Source organism: Chaetura pelagica, unplaced genomic scaffold (assembly GCF_000747805.2).
Source record: "Chaetura pelagica isolate M959 unplaced genomic scaffold, ChaPel_1.0 scaffold212, whole genome shotgun sequence".
In the NCBI taxonomy this organism is placed as follows: Eukaryota; Metazoa; Chordata; class Aves; order Apodiformes; family Apodidae; genus Chaetura; species Chaetura pelagica.
Genome location: NW_009952365.1, coordinates 542,809 through 561,857, shown reverse-complemented (window position 1 = coordinate 561,857; position 19,049 = coordinate 542,809). Strand labels below are relative to the sequence as shown.

Genomic DNA, 19,049 nt, shown 5'->3' with positions numbered 1-19,049 from the left:
TGAGATAAAAAAAAATCCACTCTGTACAAGGGTTAGGTAAGGCAGAGGAGTCAATGTGACTCAATGTAGCTGCAGAATTGAGGTCTTTGTCAGTCAGCACTTCACAGCCAGCCATCCACAGGGGTGTCAGTAGTCCTTCTGCCTTAGAGAATTCTGCAGCTGAAGCTGAATAAATGGGAATGTGTTTTCAGGAGCAGGGCTGACACTGGCACTTAGGTTGTGCCTACAGGGTTTGTTGGTTGGTACCATTGACTCAGTTGGAATTGCCCCAGGGGCACCTCTTCTCTATTTGAAAGGTGCTTTGTTGTGTGCTTGCTTGGTCTTTAATTTCTTTACTGAAAGGTCACCAAGGGATGGCTCAGATTCCATTTCAAATGAGGAGAAAAGATCTCTTACTTATGTCAGTAAGCTTTGAAGCTTTGCTCTTAACTTTCAGTAAGAAATTGTTGTTCTTAAGTTGTTCTTTTAAGTGTGGTATCTAAAAGATGAGGCCTGTGCTCTGGCTGAGTTGCTGTGTGTGTACACACCTGTGGCTGTGTGAGTGCAGAGGTCCAGCAGAGACTGGGCCAGGCACACTGCTGAAAATCTCTCGAAATACACAACGACCTCAGATGGGGAATTGCCCATCTTTCATTTGCTCATAGCAACATTCCACAACAGTGAACTGAACCAAACATCAAATTAGTTACTTTACAAAACAAAATTTCTTTTTTTTTTCCCCTACAGATTAATACCTGAATGTCTTCTGTAGCATCTTGCCAGCCCTTCATTTGCTGCAACACTTTTTGCATTCCCTACCACACAACCCAGAAAGGAATGCAACAGCCTGAAAACCCATTCCCCCAAGCAATATGATCTAATATACAAATAAGCAGTCCCTAGCCTTAGTGTTTCATCCTTGGGAGGTAAAAGCTCCATGAAAATTACAGCACATTGACATTGGGGCTAGAGGGAATGAAAATACTCACCAAACATACTGTAAGACGATCACAAATGCCCCAGGTTTATGTATTGGAGAATGTACCATACAGTGTATGGATTTAGACATGCATCTGTTAATAAATATAACATGAACTTCTTTGATGTTCATGTTATATGTAGTAATGTTCAGTCTGTATGTTCTGAATTAAAATGCACCAGGCTGAGCATTCACTCATAACTTTTTAAGTCTGTTGGGTGTATCATTATTTTGGTTGACTTGAGCAAGTAGTATCTTCCTTTCTTGGGCTTCCAGTACACGCCTTTTCTTGTCTCCAGCCTTCCTCTTGACCTTGGTGCCACATATTTCCCGTTCAGATTGGTTTCCTCACATTCACTGTGCCACCAGCCTCCTAGGGAAAAATATTGTACCGTCAGTTACTGTCAGGTGTACTCTGACATGTTGTGCTTAGCTTCTCAGTAGACAGCTCTTCTTTGCAACATAAATCTTCTTTAGACCAGTTCCAGCAGAAGTGACAGTTACCCAGTATAGCCAAATGAATGGGGACACTTACAAATTTAGCTCCACACTTCCAGGTTTCCCATCTACAACTGACTTTCTGATCTGCTGATACTTTTCTCAGGTACAAATGGTTAAATCTCTCCATGTACAGAAAGCTGAAGAGCTTTTAGCAAACAAGTTATCTGATTTATTGACTGGTGTCCTTAACCACAAGCTTAATTTGAAGGCCATTTCTGCTTGCAAAGGACCGGCAGTGACTCCCTGCTGCAAATGAAAGCTGAGCACATTGGAAGTTGTTGGCCATCTCCCTTATGTTCACTAGAGCTGAGTAACACACACTCTGGGCATTGTTTCAGGCATTGACAGTTTTCTAACCTAGAATGACGTATAAAATGTTGCTTGAAGCAGGTGTCTGGAGGGCAGTTCTGCATCCTGTGGTTTAATCATTAATTGCATTTTCGATTGTTTGGTTTTTGTGATTATCTAGCAAAGCATAAAAGCATCAGAGAATCAAAGAATTAGGAATCTTTTATGCAGATTATTTTTAGGGAGAAATATTTTCAACCTTGCATTTCTCTTGATCTTTTGAGAGGGAATATAGCATTTATACTTGACAAACAGCTAAAATCTGCCTTTGAATGGGAACTCACCATCATTCTTAACTTTTGGTTAGTAGTTAAAATGAAGTTAAGAGTCAGTTTGCCTTCTGTTGTTTGGTGTTGTGGTTTTTTTTTTTCAAGGATGGATTAAACAATCTGACCTAGGGCTACCACACCAGAACAGGCATCAGAGAAAGAACTGCCCTTCACTTAATAGCTCAGTCTCATCTTGAGGATTTATTTCAACCTGTGCTGCTAGTTTCTATGTTGGTTGTTTGCACAGCCTCACTATGCTTTTAGTTTTACCTATCTATAAACTAGAAAGGTGATACCTCATTGTGGGTCGTGCTACCTGCCAACAAAAAACATCTTCTGCTCTTCCCTGCAAGTGGAAAGATGCAGCTGCCCTCTCTTTCCTGCATCTGAAGCCAGCCTAACACGTGTAACTATCCATTAAAGCATCCTGCCATCCTCCATGTAATGGGGAAACTCCCATCTTACAGAGTCATAGAATCACAGAATATTAGGGGTTGAAAAAAACCTCTGAAGATCATTGAGTCCAACCCTCCTGCCAGAGCAGGACAAAAAAAACCCCAGAAGCACACACAATACCAACTAGGGCAGATCACTCAGAAAAACACCCACATGGGTCTTGAAAGTCTCCAGAGAAGGAGACTCCACAACCTCTCTGTTGAGCGTGTTCCAGCAATCTGTAACCCTCACAGCAAAGAAGTTCTTCCTCATGCTGAGGTGGAACGTCCTGTGCTCAACTTTGACTCCTTTGCCATACCATGACCCCCAACATACTGATACCTAGGTAGTTTTCTGGGCAGTTGAAGTCATTTGCTATGTCCAGGTCGTGGTCTGCCGTTGAGAAGCGCAGGTCCGTCCGCTCGGGCAGGGCGTTGGGGATGCTCCCAGACACCCGTGCCAGCTGGAGGGTGTAGCCTGTTTCAGGGCCCCCCAGGCTGAAGGCATAATCGATGTGCCGCCTGTTGTCCTTCCAGTCTTGAAGCTCAATCCTTAAGATGTAGTCCCCTTGCTTGGTAATGGAGTAGGTCTTGTTCAGGCCCAGCCAGAATTCGTCTGCAAAGTTGCAGTAAATGGATGCTGTTAATATGGAACTAGGCATAAAGACACTTCCCATGTTTTTCAGATCTCTAACCCATACCTCAGGTAGCTCATGCACCTTCAGAATAGCAGTAGTTGAAAGGATGTGTTCAAACCTGCCACAGGATGGCACAATCGAGAGATGTCAGAGGTGAGGATTAGGGGACAGAAGTCACTGGACAGACAGTTAGTGGGGAGAGGGTTCTGTGATAACCTTCCCCTCATCTCCCTTGTGCTGCCATTGAATTTGGTTTTACGGATAACCTGCAGGTAGTATGTGTGAAAATACAGTATTTAAAAGGATTTAATAATTGCTTTAATTAAATCAATAATACGAGTCTTGGGGACTGATGATCTTTTCAGAGGTCTCCTGCTACATTCTTTTTGTTTGCCTCTTCTTAATTGCACACCAGTGATCAATAAAAGCAAGAAGTATAAATGAACTGGAGCTTCTCTCTCAACTTTCTCACCTCTTGTGAAACTCTGAGAGGGAGGGAGCTCAAGACATTTAAAACAGGGAGCTCAAGACATTTAAAACATGCATAATTGGAACTATCTGACAGATGAAGCAAATGACATACATAAAAACCTGATTGCAGTTGTTGTATTTTTGAAGGAAAGAGCTGCAGAACAAAACTGAGGTTTCAATACCCTTGTGTACAAAGTGAATTTAACTTGAGCATTTTCCTTTTGCTGGAATTCTGGATAATTAGTTTAATTAGTTTCATAAATTATATTAATTGAGTAGCTTATTACCAATGCTACTGGTATCAGTGCATGGTAAGTAATTCCCACATGTAACAATAGTGCAGCTGAGTGGGTGTGCCATGCATGCAGGTGGCACTTAAAACAATTACAAGACAAGATGGTTGAGTAAAATACTCAATTTACAGGAGAGCATCAGTGGCTTCTGTTGTGTTTCATCACCTTAGAATATGCAGCACAGAACTGAGTGGGACATAGAGTGATGTGAGTGTTGGATTGTTGGTTGGACTTGATGACCTTAGACGTCTTTTCCAACCTTAATGATTCTGTGATCCTTGGCAGAGTCTTCCTGACACTGAAAGGTTTATGTTGGTGTAGCATGTGGGAATTGGAGACCAATCAAGGAGCAATTATAGCATTCAGTAGGGTCAGACAAACTATCCAGGTAAAAGTCTACCTAAGTTGTGAGCTACTGTCCCAAAATGTGGGAAAGGTTGAGGTACAGCAGGTCCTTATTGTAAAAGAGGTGGCAGTAAGTCAGTATTGCTGCCCACGTTGCTGCAGTTTTGCTCTGTGCTGTGCCTAGAAAGTAAAAGTATTTTCTAAACAAAAATAAACTCTTGTTGGAACAGGAAAACCAGGGAAAATATTCTGGATGAGGAAGCTGTTGGCTGGCACTTGGTGTTACAAATTCTTTGGAGTTGATGATTAACAGGGGAATGTGGGTGTTTCCTCACCCTATCCAGCCATGGACGGGAATTGGCCACCGCACAAGGAAGCCAGGGGGGTTTGTGCAGGGAAGGTTAGAAAAATCAGAATGGTGGTTTTATGAGAAAGAGGATTGCAGAAAGTTTGAGAGAAAGTAGGAACAGCGACATGGTGAGGTTTTGCATTTGTGTGTATTTTAAAGGCTTTGGGAGGTGCTTTTAGGAATAGTAAAATCTCGATAATTAAAATAGCATTTAAACCATTCTGACCTTGGTTCAGCAAAAGTTTTTAAACACACATTTGAAGGTGTGTCTGAGAATTTTACTGAGTTACATTTTCATAGAAACATCGAATGGTTAAGGTTGGAAGGGACCTTAAAGACTATCAGGTTCCAAACTCCCTGCTATGAGCAGGGACACCTTCCACCAGACCAGGCTGCACAAGCCTCATCCAACCTGGCCTTGAACACCTCCAGGGAGGGTGGCAAACACAGCCTCCCTGGGCAACCCATTCCAGCACCTTCCTACCCTCATGGTGAAGAATTTCATCTTGATGTCGAACCTAAATCTAACCTAACCTCTGGTAGATTTAGGTAAGCAGTTTCTGGTGCTCTACTAACTAGGTAAGCTGTTCACATTCAATTGCAGGTTTTGTCTGTTCTCATGTGAACAACTTTCTGTAGGAAGATTCAGCTTCTCAAATCAACCGATACAGAGAAAATACACACAAAAAAGGCATTTTTACCATTTAGGTCACCAAAACCATTTGTGTAGGCATCCCAGCTTTGGTTGAAATCCAGTGATCCATCCACTCTCTTCTGAATAACAGTCCAGGAAGTGCCTGTGAATGTGAAGGGGAAATAAGTGACAAGTCTGGATTAAGCATTGAAAGCACTAGAGAGAAGATGGAAAGTAACTGAGACCATCAGCTCCCGACCTTCAGGCTACTCTGCTGTGGCTGCCCTTACACAAGATTACTCTCTACTAGCGTGAAAAGAACATGGGTTTGCATTGAAGGTGGCTCCATAGGAGTCCCACTTACTCTTAATTTTGCTGTAAACACAAGTGCACATGTACTGAGCTGTACGGCTGAGCAGAGGGTAGGTGCTCAACTCTCAGATGGTTTAGTGGTTAGAGGTTGTAGGGTGGAGGGTTGGACTTGATGATCTTGAAGGTCTTTTCCAACCTTGATGATTCTATGATTCTCACTGTCCATGAGTGTGCTCTTGGGTGCTCCAGGTTTGATTGTAGCCTAAATCTTTATGTAAGGGATTTGAGGCAGCCCAGCTGAGCAGAACAGAGCTGTTCAAGTGTCCTCTGCCACACGTGGGGTGACTCAGCTCATTGGACTTGCTTTGTTAAGCTGCCTTAGATGGGTTACATTTATTTAAGAGTGCTGAGAAACACATAGAAAATGATGAAAAAAAGAAAAGACAGGAAATGTCACAGACATTTGATCAGATTATCAGACTCCCTCTACTGTTAGTACTTGAATGCAGCTCCTCAGAAGGTAGGAAGAGTTGGAAGCCATGTCTGCATGAGGGCTGCAGTGGGGTCTTTCTCCTGACCAGGTCATGACACCCTTGTTCTACCGGTTTCAGCAAATGTAAGTAAAGGAGCTTTTTGCACAGGGCAATCCCGTGCTGTTCTGTTTACACATCCAAACAAATGGCATGGCCCAGCCATCCTTGCATCAGTGTGTGCCCGGCTCTCGGGGTAACCCTGGCCAGGGGACCCTGTGGGGCAGCTGGGCAGGACATGCACAGAGCAGCACTGCCTTGAAAAAAAACAGGGGAGGGTGAACTGGCCAAACCATGTCTGATCTCTGCATAGTAGCAAAAGGAACAGATAAACAGGTTTCTTAAGAAGGTAGAGCTTGGGCAGGTTCTGTGCTTTCTGGTCTGTGACAATTCTGGACCCATATGATGCAGGACCTATGACTGCTGACTCACCCAAACATGCTACAGGAGTCCTGTCTCCAGGACTCACCTTTCTCGGTTAGTTTGGTGTGTCTTAAGTCTCAAGCAATAACCACTGTTAATGAACGTAACTTCAAAAAATTGTGTCGTACTTGCTGCTTGCTTTTATTTGGAAAACCTACTTGTGGCTTACAAGAAATTAATTCTGTGAAAATAAGGCTGTTGCTAGCACAGCTGTCTTACCAAATTTCATTTCACAGTAGACATCAAAAGCTTCTGAGCCGTTGGGCTTAATGGTGTAAACACCACTGGAGTGTTTGCCACTGCTATACAGAGCAGTGCAGTCAGGAGCAGCACCTGAGAAAACAAACAGGAAGCAGTTACAAGCCTTGGTTTAGATGTGGTGAGTTTTAATCCATCTTTGCAACGTGGACTTCTGTATGGGATAGAGCCAAAACAAGAACCAGAACAATCTTTTTGGTAATGTTATTTTACAATAAGTATGGTTAAATGGACAAACTTCTTTAGGCTTGGTAGTAGAGCTGCCTAGTTTTTTAAGTTACACAAGATTTAAATTTAAATACTTTTGGAAGGTTTTAAGGCCTAAGACTAGACTCTGGCAAGTGGACTTTCCTATCCCTTGTAAAGTTGCAAATAAATACCATTCTCATTGCCACAGTTTGAGAATGTCTTTCAACTTTAGAGAAAGCTTTTCCAAATCTTATCATTAGCCAGGGTGAAGTAAATTAGTTCTCTGTTCATATTCTCCAAGACATAAACCACAAGTATCAGTACAAGGAGGGTCACAGCATGAATTTACAAGGGGTGAATGGAGGGTGAAGGCTGAGGACAGGATTGCTGCATTATTGGATGTTGTAACTGTATGTCACCCCAGAGACAAGCACCCATGTGGTGGACCTAAGCAGTTGATGACATTGTCCAAAGCAGGACGTGCAGCTCACAGAGAACTCAGCAAGTGCAGTGTAGGGTGCAGTCTGGTCTCAGAGGTAAAGTCTCACCGTCAGATCCGCGTCTCACAGCGGTGACATTGTGCACAAGGAAGGGGGTGGTCTCTGGCTCCTTTTGCTCCTCCATGAAGGAATTATCAGCAAGTTCCTGGAGCTCTATGTGGTTGAGCTGAAAGAACCGTAATTACCAACTGTTAATTTCCCAGGACTCTGCAGATGATGAGATTCATGTCTCCAGCTGAGCAATGTCATGCAGAGTATAATTTTTCTCTGAATGTAATCCTTTAGAATACCCAATTTGCAACATAAAAATAACTTAAGGACCACACTGGTAGATTTCAGCTGCATGAATTGTCAGCTGTGCCACAGCTCAAACAAAGGAGGATTCATGAGGCAAGTAAACGACCCATTCTCAGGAGCTGCATCTTAATGGACAAACAGATTTAACATATTTCCTCAGGTGACATCACTTAGACAAATAATACCAACATCTAAAGAGCACAGAACCCACGGTTCCTTAGGCTGAAATGTGTTTTCCTTTTATAGCTGCCTCTTAGGAATAAATTAAATATGAGCATGTCAGTTATGCCCAGTGTTACAGTGACACATGTTGAACTGCAGAACATGGCTCCCTGTTGAGGTGAATATTGGAAAAGAAGAAAGAAGGTAGAAAATAATGATACTTAGAAGACCAATGGAAGACCAATAATATGATAGATAATAAGAGGAGGGGAAAAAAAAAAAAAACAACACAGAAAATGAGTAGTCAGAAAACACAGCAGCAGCTGGTGTTCACAGACCATAATCCAAAGCTGTGTTCTGGTCATGGTGTGGTCTCAGAGGTAAAGTCTCACCGTCAGATCCGCGTCTCACAGCGGTGACATTGTGCACAAGGAAGGGGGTGGTCTCTGGCTCCTTTTGCTCCTCCATGAAGGAATTATCAGCAAGTTCCTGGAGCTCTATGTGGTTGAGCTGAAAGAACCGTAATTACCAACTGTTAATTTCCCAGGACTCTGCAGATGATGAGATTCATGTCTCCAGCTGAGCAATGTCATGCAGAGTATAATTTTTCTCTGAATGTAATCCTTTAGAATACCCAATTTGCAACATAAAAATAACTTAAGGACCACACTGGTAGATTTCAGCTGCATGAATTGTCAGCTGTGCCACAGCTCAAACAAAGGAGGATTCATGAGGCAAGTAAACGACCCATTCTCAGGAGCTGCATCTTAATGGACAAACAGATTTAACATATTTCCTCAGGTGACATCACTTAGACAAATAATACCAACATCTAAAGAGCACAGAACCCACGGTTCCTTAGGCTGAAATGTGTTTTCCTTTTATAGCTGCCTCTTAGGAATAAATTAAATATGAGCATGTCAGTTATGCCCAGTGTTACAGTGACACATGTTGAACTGCAGAACATGGCTCCCTGTTGAGGTGAATATTGGAAAAGAAGAAAGAAGGTAGAAAATAATGATACTTAGAAGACCAATGGAAGACCAATAATATGATAGATAATAAGAGGAGGGAAAAAAAAAAAAAACAACACAGAAAATGAGTAGTCAGAAAACACAGCAGCAGTCTGGTGTTCACAGACCATAATCCAAAGCTGTGTTCTTGGTCATGGTGTGTCCTGGCTATAGCCCTGTGCCTGGCAGCACAGCAGTCTCTCACCCAAAAAAGAACCTGTTTGTGGTCCAGATTGTTTATACCTTCCTCTAATACTCCCAAACTGTGAACAAGAGGGATGGCTGACCCAAGTGAATGGTTGGGCCACTGACTCCTTCAGTGTTGTGAGAGATGACACATTCTGAAAAGAGAAATAGAGATGGTTCCTGTACCTTGTCCTCGAGCTCCATGATTTGATTGTGCTGTTTGTCAAGTTCTACATGCTGGTCCTCTACGATTTTGAGAAGTTGCTTGATGTCATTGTCCTGCTGCTCCACGAAAGCCTGGAAGGGAGGAGAGTTGTGGTTAGTATCAGCAGAAGACTTTCACAACCTTTTGTTGTTACTTTCCTTCCATTTTTATGTCCAGAACAATTCCATTTCGTGAAGTTGGCCCTTAATTCAAACTCAGTGTATGTCACCAGTCAAAAAAGGGAATGATTCCCAGTATTTAGGGATTTAGGAGAGCTGGATTAATCTTTCTGCTTTGAAACTAATATCCAGTATTTTCTCACATGAGTTGGTTACCCTTTTTATGCTCCTGCAAAATACTGTTAATACTGCCTTTTCCATGGGAAGACTTATACCCACCTAAATACTTGCATGTGTGACATTAAGTCTGTTAACACTTGCAAGGTTCTTTGGTCCTGGAGGTCATACAGGTGCTATAAATATCCCTCTTTAGAGGTTTAACTTTCCTGGTTTTATACTGAGCAGACAGTTCCTAGTGCATTGATTTGTAATGAGCTGATGATTTACAAACTTATGCGCTTGGCAATCACATCAGTTTCCTAATTGCAAAAATCTTCTATCAATATTATTACAAAATTTCTTTAAACAGATTTTCAAAAAAATACTGAGAAAGGTACAGAGACTTATAATTTCACCATTTTCTTCCTGATTTCACTGGGAAACGTGACTGCAAAATAACTAATATGTCAGATTAAGACACTGATTCTTTTAAGATTATTGCAGTGATTTATTTCTCAAAATACACCATAGTACTAGGGTGAAAAGGAATGGAAAGCATGAGTATCAGTTGTATAACTACCAGTAATAGCACTGCAGTTTACTTTGGCTTCATGTGTCAGAGGCTTTCACAAGTCTACTTACTTTGAGTGAAGAAATCTCCTCTGTCTCTTGCATTGAAGGCTGGATAATAGCCAGCTTTGTGACTTTGTCTTCCAGTCCCCATACTTGCTCTTGCAGCTGGATTTTGTTTTGGATGAGGTCTTCAATCTTCGAATTCATCTCCTGTGAGAGATTCTTCATCTCTTCGTTGTTGATTTGCAGTCTGGCCGTGGTTTGTCTGAGCTGTTCCTCTTCTTCTTTGATTTCACTAGTTTGCAGTGAGAGCTCATAAAAGGACCTATCAAAAATGTAAAGTTTTTGAAAGATGTCATTCATCTGCCCCTTTGTCTTGTGGACAAAGTCTTTAAGACCATGCCCAAGCTGGAGGAGTCCATTGGCTAAGATTCGTACATCATCTAACATGGCAAATCTTGATTTTGTCTCAGGAGCTGCTGCAGAATCCGAGGAGGAATACTCCTCAGCTCCAGCTGAAAGAGCAAGTGGGGCAATGAATAGAAAGACTAGAATGATCTTCATGTTTTCTGCTCCTGATATTCTTAGGTTGTTCAGGATGCAGAGGCTTTTCCTACCAACAGTTTTTGCTGTGTGAGTGTTCTGGGTTGAAGAATTTGATCTATTTATACTCCTCTTCATTTTAGAAGAGGCAGACCAACGAGTTGATCATTAAGCTGTGAGTATTTGAACAAATGTAACCCCTCTCAAATGTAGGTTGATACCTGGGAAGATAAAACTGAGAGACGGGCACGTAGCTGATGAAACTGGCTCTGAACTTTTCTACCTGCCAGACCTTCTGTTATAAAATGTTATTGATGACATATGGGTTTTCACACAATGCTTTTTAATGGATTAATTTTGGGTCATAATCTTGATGGGGGTCTAAATTGCCTCTTGTTTGTGTTGTACAATTCTTTTTATTGCCTCAGGAGTATGGAAGGGTGTACCATACTTAAGAGCACTGGGTGCTGTATTTCAGGTTGTGCAGCTCCTTGATAAATTATGGAAGGGAGGAATATTCCCAGATGATTCACACAACTTTCTTCTCATTTTGTACCATTTCTGAGGTAACACATTGTGCTGCAGTGGATTTACTTGTCATCTAGTTCAGATTAAGTGAGAAAGAGGGAATTAGTTCCAGGGATTGCCTGGATGTGATTCTACTATGTTAAGGTTTGTGCAGTAATTTACACCGTATAAAACTTATTTTTTAAGAGCTGTTTTCCAGAGCTGGGTGAGATATATAATACCTTGCTTACATATCTCACCTTACCATTCCTCTTACTGCTTAAGATTCACACTACATAAAGCAAGTCTACAAGTACTCTGAAATAAATGTCCTGTTCTGCAGTGGGTCTCTGCATGGAAGTATGTGTGTTTTTCAAGTAGTATTGCAGTATTTTTCTTTCTGAAATCACTCCTAGCAATCCAAGAAATTTAAATCAATCCATGCATAATGGAGTCTGTATTTTGAAGAGTTTTCAGGTTTTTCCTAAGTTCATGTATGTTTAATTCTTCCCCTGGACTTCTTGTTGTTCGTGAATATCTGCACATATTTTATGAAGCATCAATAGAAAAATTATTTTAAAGTTATTGAACATTGAACTTCCTGTGTGATGAAGAGTTGATAATATGCAGGTAGTAAAATATAATACACGCTTGTAGTTAAAGAACATGAAAGTACTTTAGATCTCCAGTTATTCGTGGAGAATATTTTGTACTAGTAAGATTTGTATGAGGCTTACTGAAGTATCTGCATGAAGTAGAGAAAAACAGCAGAATAATCAGGCCTGGCATTGGGAAGACTGGGAATTCATTCAAAGAGAATTGTAGGAATTGTCCTTAAATACAAACAAGAGTCACTGTTATGCACCAGGAAGAATAATTTTGAAACACTTGAGCAAAACAGCAAAGTAATTATTATTTTAAAAATCCCAGAACACTGAGCATTTTGAAGATATTTGCTTGAGGTCTAAGCTCTGGCTGCACTGTGTAAAGAATCAGGGAATAGGGGAGCAAGGAGAGCTCTACTGCTTTCCAGCATGGAGTGAAGAGCTATGAAGATGCCTGAGATAAGTGCAAGCCCATGCAGATACCACAGTACTCACCTTGTTCTGCTAAGTTCTTTGCAGCTTGTGTTAAATCAGGTCAGGTGTGTTAAGATGCAGGAAGAATGGCTCTTTGCCAGCTACATGCCTGTCTGGCTGTCTGTTGATGGCCCTTTTGAAGTGACAGTTAGCTGAGTCTGGCCAGCTGAGACTGGGCTGCCTCTGCTCACTGTTGGCAGATGTAACACATGGTGGAGAAGAGTTATTTACTTAATTACTCATTTGAGCCTGGGGGGATATAGGCAAGTGAGGAAATTGGTTTTGGGCTGTTCATTATTGCTCCTGTACGTCCAGTCACTTGCTGATCAATTCTTTTGTGCTGAGTAATAGGTGCATTGATAACAACATGATGGCTCCTTCATTTCTGAAGTAACCCAGTGGAGACTGGCTGGTCTGACACTCATTCAGGGTGGCAACAAGCAGCCAAGAGGTGAGCAAAGTGCTCAGACTTACTGCTCTGTCACAGGGTCATGCTGCTCTCAGATCTCTAGATGAGCAGGGGGAGCAAAGTTGTTTTGTACAGAGAAATGAGATGTTGGTAGGACTGTGTGTTTGTTTCTTCTCTGATGCTTAGAGATACAGCAGCCCACAGCTCCAGGCCATCAGTGACTGCACTGGAGCTTCTCACAGGTTGACAGTTATACACTGACTTACATGTGTTACTGTGTGCTGGAAGTCAAAATTCAGTTTTATTATGGCTGGTGCTGCTTATTCACTGGACAAGCATTACTTTGGCTTTGGCCAGTGGGGTGTCCACTCTGTCCTTGAGTCAGGTGCTGCACAGCAATATTGCACTAGGCAGGCAAAGGAAAAATACTGCAGTGATGCTGTTGGAAAGCTCTGTCTACACAGAGATACAGACCTGAGCAGGCACCTTTGCTAAAATGAAACACTGTTTAATCTTTCTGCTTCTGCCTTTTTATCAACACTGTATTTTAACACCACATGTAAAAATCTAGCAAGTTGGGCTCCAATGATAATAATACTCTTATTCATAATTCTGTTGTGATAATGAGTGTTTATAATGATTAATTCTCTGATTTGCAAGGCACAGGGCTTTATTCTAGAGATCTGGCTTTCACCAGGTTAAGTGCTTTCACACGGGTTGTCCACGATGTTCTAGTCTGAGAACATCTGAGGAGGGCTGTCATGCCCTGTTAAATTCTGTATTTGCTTCAGATCAGTTTCTAAAGAAACTCAGCAAATCACTATTTACTCAACCCTACTAAAAAATCTGTTGGAAGAAGTGTTAGAACAGTTACTCAGGGGGCAGTGATCTGCCTGAAGGATTTGCATTGAGTCATCATTCCTGCAGCATTTTCCACTGATAGTACAGAGGAAATTAGGAAAGGTCTGCTCAAATGAGTAAAATAAAAACCCATAGCATGTGTAGTCCATGATGTGGACTGCTTTTGTGTGGTACCTTTGTAGGAAATTCTTAGGGTTCTGAACACTTCACTTCTGAAAGGTTTTTCTTTTCAATGGTAGAGCAAGATACGTAACATCTGATAATCCTATTTAAATACTTCCAGTGTTTAAAATATAAGGTAAGCATGTGATTTTGAAGGATTTGTCTTTTCTGTAGAGAAACTTGTAGATGAAGTTCAGGTAAGTTTTTTATATGAGCACAACACTGCTCTATAGTAGGGAGCAAAGTCCAGCCACTGGCATTGGACACTGGGATTTTGGGCTGCAAAACTTGAAGAACTGGTTGCAAAATTAAAAAAAAAAACAAACAACAAAAAAAATACAGTCCACTTCAAAGTATTTGAGTGGCTTTGGTTTTACAGTGTTTCAAGTGAGTAATGGTGCATTTTTCGATGTATTTTTCAAGCACCCTTATAAATAGGAAGAATTTCCGAGTGTGATGGCATCTGAAAAAATGGTGACTTTTGGTGTCTAAAATAAGGAGTCATTATCAAATTGTTTGTCTGGGTGTGCACGTATGTTGAGGAGAAGACCATCTGGCCAATGGAAAATGTCAAACCCTTCATTTTTACTCTGCCTGTTTCCCTGGAGGTTTAACTAATTGTTCTAGTTAATAAGGGTGTGAACCTTCTTGCTCTCTCATGGAGATGCTCAATTGATGCCTTTGTCTGTTGCAGGAATCTTCTTTATGTCTATCCTCAGAGCCTTAACTTCGCCAACCGGCAAGGGTCTGCCAGGAATATCACTGTGAAAGTCCAGTTCATGTATGGAGAGGACCCAAGCAATGCTATGCCGGTGAGGAAGGCCCTCTCTGCTTCTTGTAGCAGTAAAGTCACTGTGTTAAAAATAAACTGAAATACATTTCAAAATAACAAGTTCAGGGGAACATAAAATTACACTATTTCAGAACAAAGATTACATAGAGTTTGCAAAGTAACGATGTGGTAGCTGGTATCTACCTGGGATGTTTGCAGTGGACACACCCTTGTGTTTGGAACAGATGTTTGCTTCCATGCCAAAACATTGAAGGCTATAGTTACACTTGTGTTCAGGGCCAGAAGTGGTCAGCACTTGGGGAAGGTCTGTGTAAGGGTGGTTACACTCACCAGCTCTTCAGCCGTTTCTCTGTGCATGTGTAACGGGGATTATTGAAACTGTGAACTCTTCAGTGACTCAGTAAAACCTTGCAGAGAAGTGAGGGGCATGTAACAAGCAGAGAGGTAGCTACACAGACTTGTGAGTGCAGCTGTAAATGTCTCTGCAGGATTATGGAAAAAGATGTTGGTGCAATTTTATAGGGAGATTTCTGTGCTTTTTTTCTTTTTTGCAGGTCATCTTTGGCAAATCTAGCTGTCCTGAATTTTCCAAAGAAGCATACACAGCTGTAGTGTATCACAACAGGTAATACACATGACGTGGCCCCACGTGGATAGCATGATTCCACCCAGAGGAAGTTCTACCAGTGTGAAAGTGGAGTAACTCCAGTGATTCAGTGTTAATTACTTAACACTGACTGCCTGCATAGCACTCCCAACTGCTGCAGTGTCAGGTTTGCAGTGACTAGGAGCTGGAGCCTTTGTTTGCTCTGGTACAAACCAAGAGCATTGTGTTAGGGGCTGCCATCCTGAGCACATAGCTCAGCTCAGCAGATGCTGGAAGTACAAGCTTCAAGTTAGTGCTCATGGAGATGTATGTTACAGACTCACATTAGCTTGTGCTTTTAGGATAGAATTTAAAATTGGAAGTACTTGATCTTGAAAGTAATTTAATCACAGCTGGGGTAAGGACTGCTGGACCTGGCCTTACTTGATAGTCTTTGTAGCTGTACCAGGGAGAGATGTACCAGGGAGAGATGTACCAGGGAGAGGATCCTGCCCTGTGGGCTGAGGGCTGTGGCAGTCTCCACCTTGAGACAAGAGTTCATTGCCCATGGGGAGCAGTGCAGTTCAGAGGGCCTGTGTGAGAAGGGGACTGCTGCTTTTATTGCTTGTGGGCTTTAATCACTTGGGATAGTCCATATTCTTCCTTCCCTCCAGACAGCTTAACTCAAAGGCTTTGCTCTTGAGCACATCATAGTAAAAGCCACACTGTTTGTATTGATGACTCAGTTGAGGGTCTGGTCTCTGCACAGATCTCCTGATTTTCATGAGGAAATCAAGATTAAGCTTCCAGCCACTTTAACCGACCATCACCACCTGCTTTTTACCTTCTACCACGTCAGTTGCCAACAAAAACAAAACACTCCCCTGGAGACTCCAGTTGGATACACCGTGAGTGTCTTTCAGTCTGTGTTTGTCAGCACAGGATTTCTTGATAATGTGTTTGTTTGCAATTTGTTTGGCATCACTGTCAACTCACTCACCATTGTAGAATTTGAGAATTTGGCAGCCAAGCCCGCAAAGTTCAAGAAAACCTTAAGTAGTGTGGGGTTTTTTTTGTTTTTTCTTCTGTAAATTCCTTCTCCTAAAAGTGGATACCGATGCTTCAAAATGGACGGCTAAAGACTGGTCAGTTCTGCCTGCCTGTTTCATTGGAAAAACCACCCCAGGCTTATTCAGTCCTTTCTCCAGAGGTGAGTTGTTCTTTATGCTGAAAATCAACAGAATACTTATCTTAAAAAGTGAGAGAATGGCTGTGTACAAATGAGTGCATGTGTGTGCATTCATGTGAACTATTAACTTTTAGCTTATTTATTTCTTAAATACCATGAAGTTTAGACAGGTGTGTGTGTTTGTGTGTGGGTGTGTGTGTGGGCTCTGACAATGAAATGAAGAGAAATGGGAACTGTGATAAGAAGTGCCTTAGCTCTGCTTTCTGTCACGTCCTCACCCATCTTTCTGTTAACCTGCAGGTTCCACTGCCTGGAATGAAGTGGGTGGATAACCACAAAGGGGTTTTCAATGTTGAAGTTGTTGCTGTATCATCCCTCCACACCCAGGTAAACATTAAGAGCAATCATTATAATAAAAAGAGCTTGGTAGTCTTTTGACAGTTGAAATACTGCCAAAGTTGATGCTGTAAAGAGTATAATAATTGCTTGTAGTGCAATTACAATCCCATTTTCAGTTCTGAGCCAGCAGACCTGTCATTCCACATTCTGGTCTGAGTATATTTGAGAAGTTCTGCTTAAAATGAGGAGTAGTTTGGCCTTTATTCACAGGGGGTGAATGGCCAACAGTGTTTTCAGACCTCAGACTGTTGTGTTCAATACAACAGACCTAAAATACAGTTCAGGCACGTAATGTTTACTTCTTTTTCCTTTTCCCCTTTGCCTTTTCGGTTTCTCCATGTATTCTTCATCTGTCTTTCTTTGATCAGATAAGAAAGGTGACCATCATTCTGACTAATCATTTCAATCTGTGAGCCCTCTAGTCTTGCCCTGACAACTTCTGAACTGATCTCAGTTGAATTAGGCCTAAGGGCAGAGCTCTAAAAGATGTTGAGTTTCTGTTAAATTTGGGAGATAAAATAATCAGATAGAGGAATGAAGGAGGGAATCCACCCATGAGGTAAAAATCCATAGGAAGTGAAGTTACTTTTGAAGCATCTTACTGATTATTGCTTTTTTATAACTTGTGTGTAGGACCCTTATCTTGACAAGTTCTTTGCACTTGTCCATGCTCTGGATGAGCACATGTTCCCTGTGCGAATAGGAGACATGAGAATTATGGAAAACAACTTGGAAAATGAACTGAAGAGCAGCATTTCAGCTTTAAATTCCTCCCAACTGGAGCCGGTAGTGCGATTTCTTCATCTCCTGCTTGACAAACTGATTCTTCTGGTAGTAAGACCTCCTGTCATTGCAGGCCAAATAGGTATTCTATTTAAGTTTTATAGAGAATTACATAGCTTAACGTTTGACACTTCCAATGTTATCATATTTATGTAGAAATAAAAGAAGTCCATTTTTATGCTGTATTTTAGTGCCACTAATACGCCACGTATCTTCAAAATGAAACATGCTGGCATCCAGATCAGTGGTGATACACACAGGAGCAATATATAATACAGAGGTTTTCAAGAATGACTGGTAATTTGGTGTCCAGGTTGAGACACCAGGAGGGGCCTGACTTTCATAAGTTGGATGCTCAGCATTTTCTTTGCACTGGAGCCTAATAATGTGTCTCCATACTGATATTCAGAAACTAAGAATTTCAGCCTTACTAATCATCTTGGAAACTCTTGAAGTAGGTAAGATAAGAAGATACAGATGCTGTATGTTCCTGGAGCTACTGTGGATCTGATACTGTCAGCATGAATAATCCCTCCTTTTGCTCCCTGTCATGGGCTATGCTCTTGCAGTACTAAAAATCTCAAGTGGGTTAAATCCTTAGTAGTTAAAATAGCATTTTGGATTTTTTGGTAGGAAACTGGAGTTTGGACATGATGGAATATTGGTATCTAAGACTGCTTCAAAAGCAGCAGTGGTTTATTTTAGAAAAGTTATCTTTCTGGGGAAGAATTTTGCTTGAATTGTTATTTTTATATTTAAAAGCTCTTTTACTCTGTAAGTGTTCTGTATTGGTTTTGTTTGTCTGCATGGAGCATTGAGGACATTAGTGTCCAGTTTTTAAAGAACTAAGATTTACAGTCTCCAGCTGCTGTCTGCTTCATCTCTAATTTGTTTAGAATATCTACCTCGGTCCATGTGTGGATTTATTTCTCTGCTTATTTTTAAAACAGATTTTTTTCCAAAACAGAACAGAGTTCTTCTTTTTGATACAGTTTGTATTTTGGCCAAGGCTTAAATGGAGGAAATAATTAATTGAGAAGAGTTTGATAAATATCCAAAGGATATTACCCATCAGCTAAACAAAGACTTGATCTTGTTCCCGTTGCAGTTGATGACTGAAGCTGGGCTGATTCCAGAAATCAGGCCTTAATTCATTAAATTTATTATTAATAAAGGTGGAAGCTTATCACTGCAACACCTGTCTTCCTGTCAGGCTGTTTATTAGACCTAGTTCCAATACCAGGTTCAGTTTTTCATCTGAAATGCTTTGTATACTCTGAACAAGCTTCACCATTTTTCCTTTAGAAGGTGGACAAAATGCACATTTAGGATTTGCTCATGGATGCTGCTGCAGCCTAAACCAAACTGCTCACTTTTTACTTTCAGTGAATCTGGGCCAAGCATCCTTTGAAGCGATGGCATCAATCATAAACAGACTTCACAAGAACTTGGATGGGAACCAGGACCAGCATGGCAGAAACAGCCTTCTTGCTTCTTATATTTATTATGTTTTTCGCCTACCAAACACCTATCCCAACTCACCATCACCAGGTAGCTGTTTCTTCATATTAT

The 19,049-nt window shown here is 41.3% G+C and overlaps 2 protein-coding genes across 2 annotated transcripts in view; one reads left to right on the top strand and one right to left on the bottom strand.

The window, feature by feature from the left end:
• DOCK7 (dedicator of cytokinesis 7) overlaps window positions 1-19,049 on the top strand; it is a 110,271-nt gene that overhangs the window by 52,995 nt on the left and 38,227 nt on the right. The window contains 7 exon segments of the mRNA XM_010007972.1: window positions 14,422-14,539; window positions 15,075-15,145; window positions 15,876-16,014; window positions 16,215-16,316; window positions 16,596-16,682; window positions 17,328-17,559; window positions 18,864-19,028. Of these exon segments, the coding sequence (XP_010006274.1) occupies window positions 14,422-14,539; window positions 15,075-15,145; window positions 15,876-16,014; window positions 16,215-16,316; window positions 16,596-16,682; window positions 17,328-17,559; window positions 18,864-19,028 (914 nt within the window).
• On the bottom strand, window positions 1,150-10,796 carry ANGPTL3 (angiopoietin-like 3). The gene is made up of 7 exons (XM_010007960.1): window positions 10,236-10,796; window positions 9,297-9,407; window positions 8,304-8,421; window positions 6,725-6,838; window positions 5,308-5,403; window positions 2,854-3,126; window positions 1,150-1,331 (listed from the first exon to the last, which is right to left on the bottom strand). The coding sequence occupies exons 1-7, from the start codon at window positions 10,728-10,730 to the stop codon at window positions 1,150-1,152; spliced, it is 1,389 nt and encodes a 462-aa protein (XP_010006262.1). The 5' UTR covers window positions 10,731-10,796.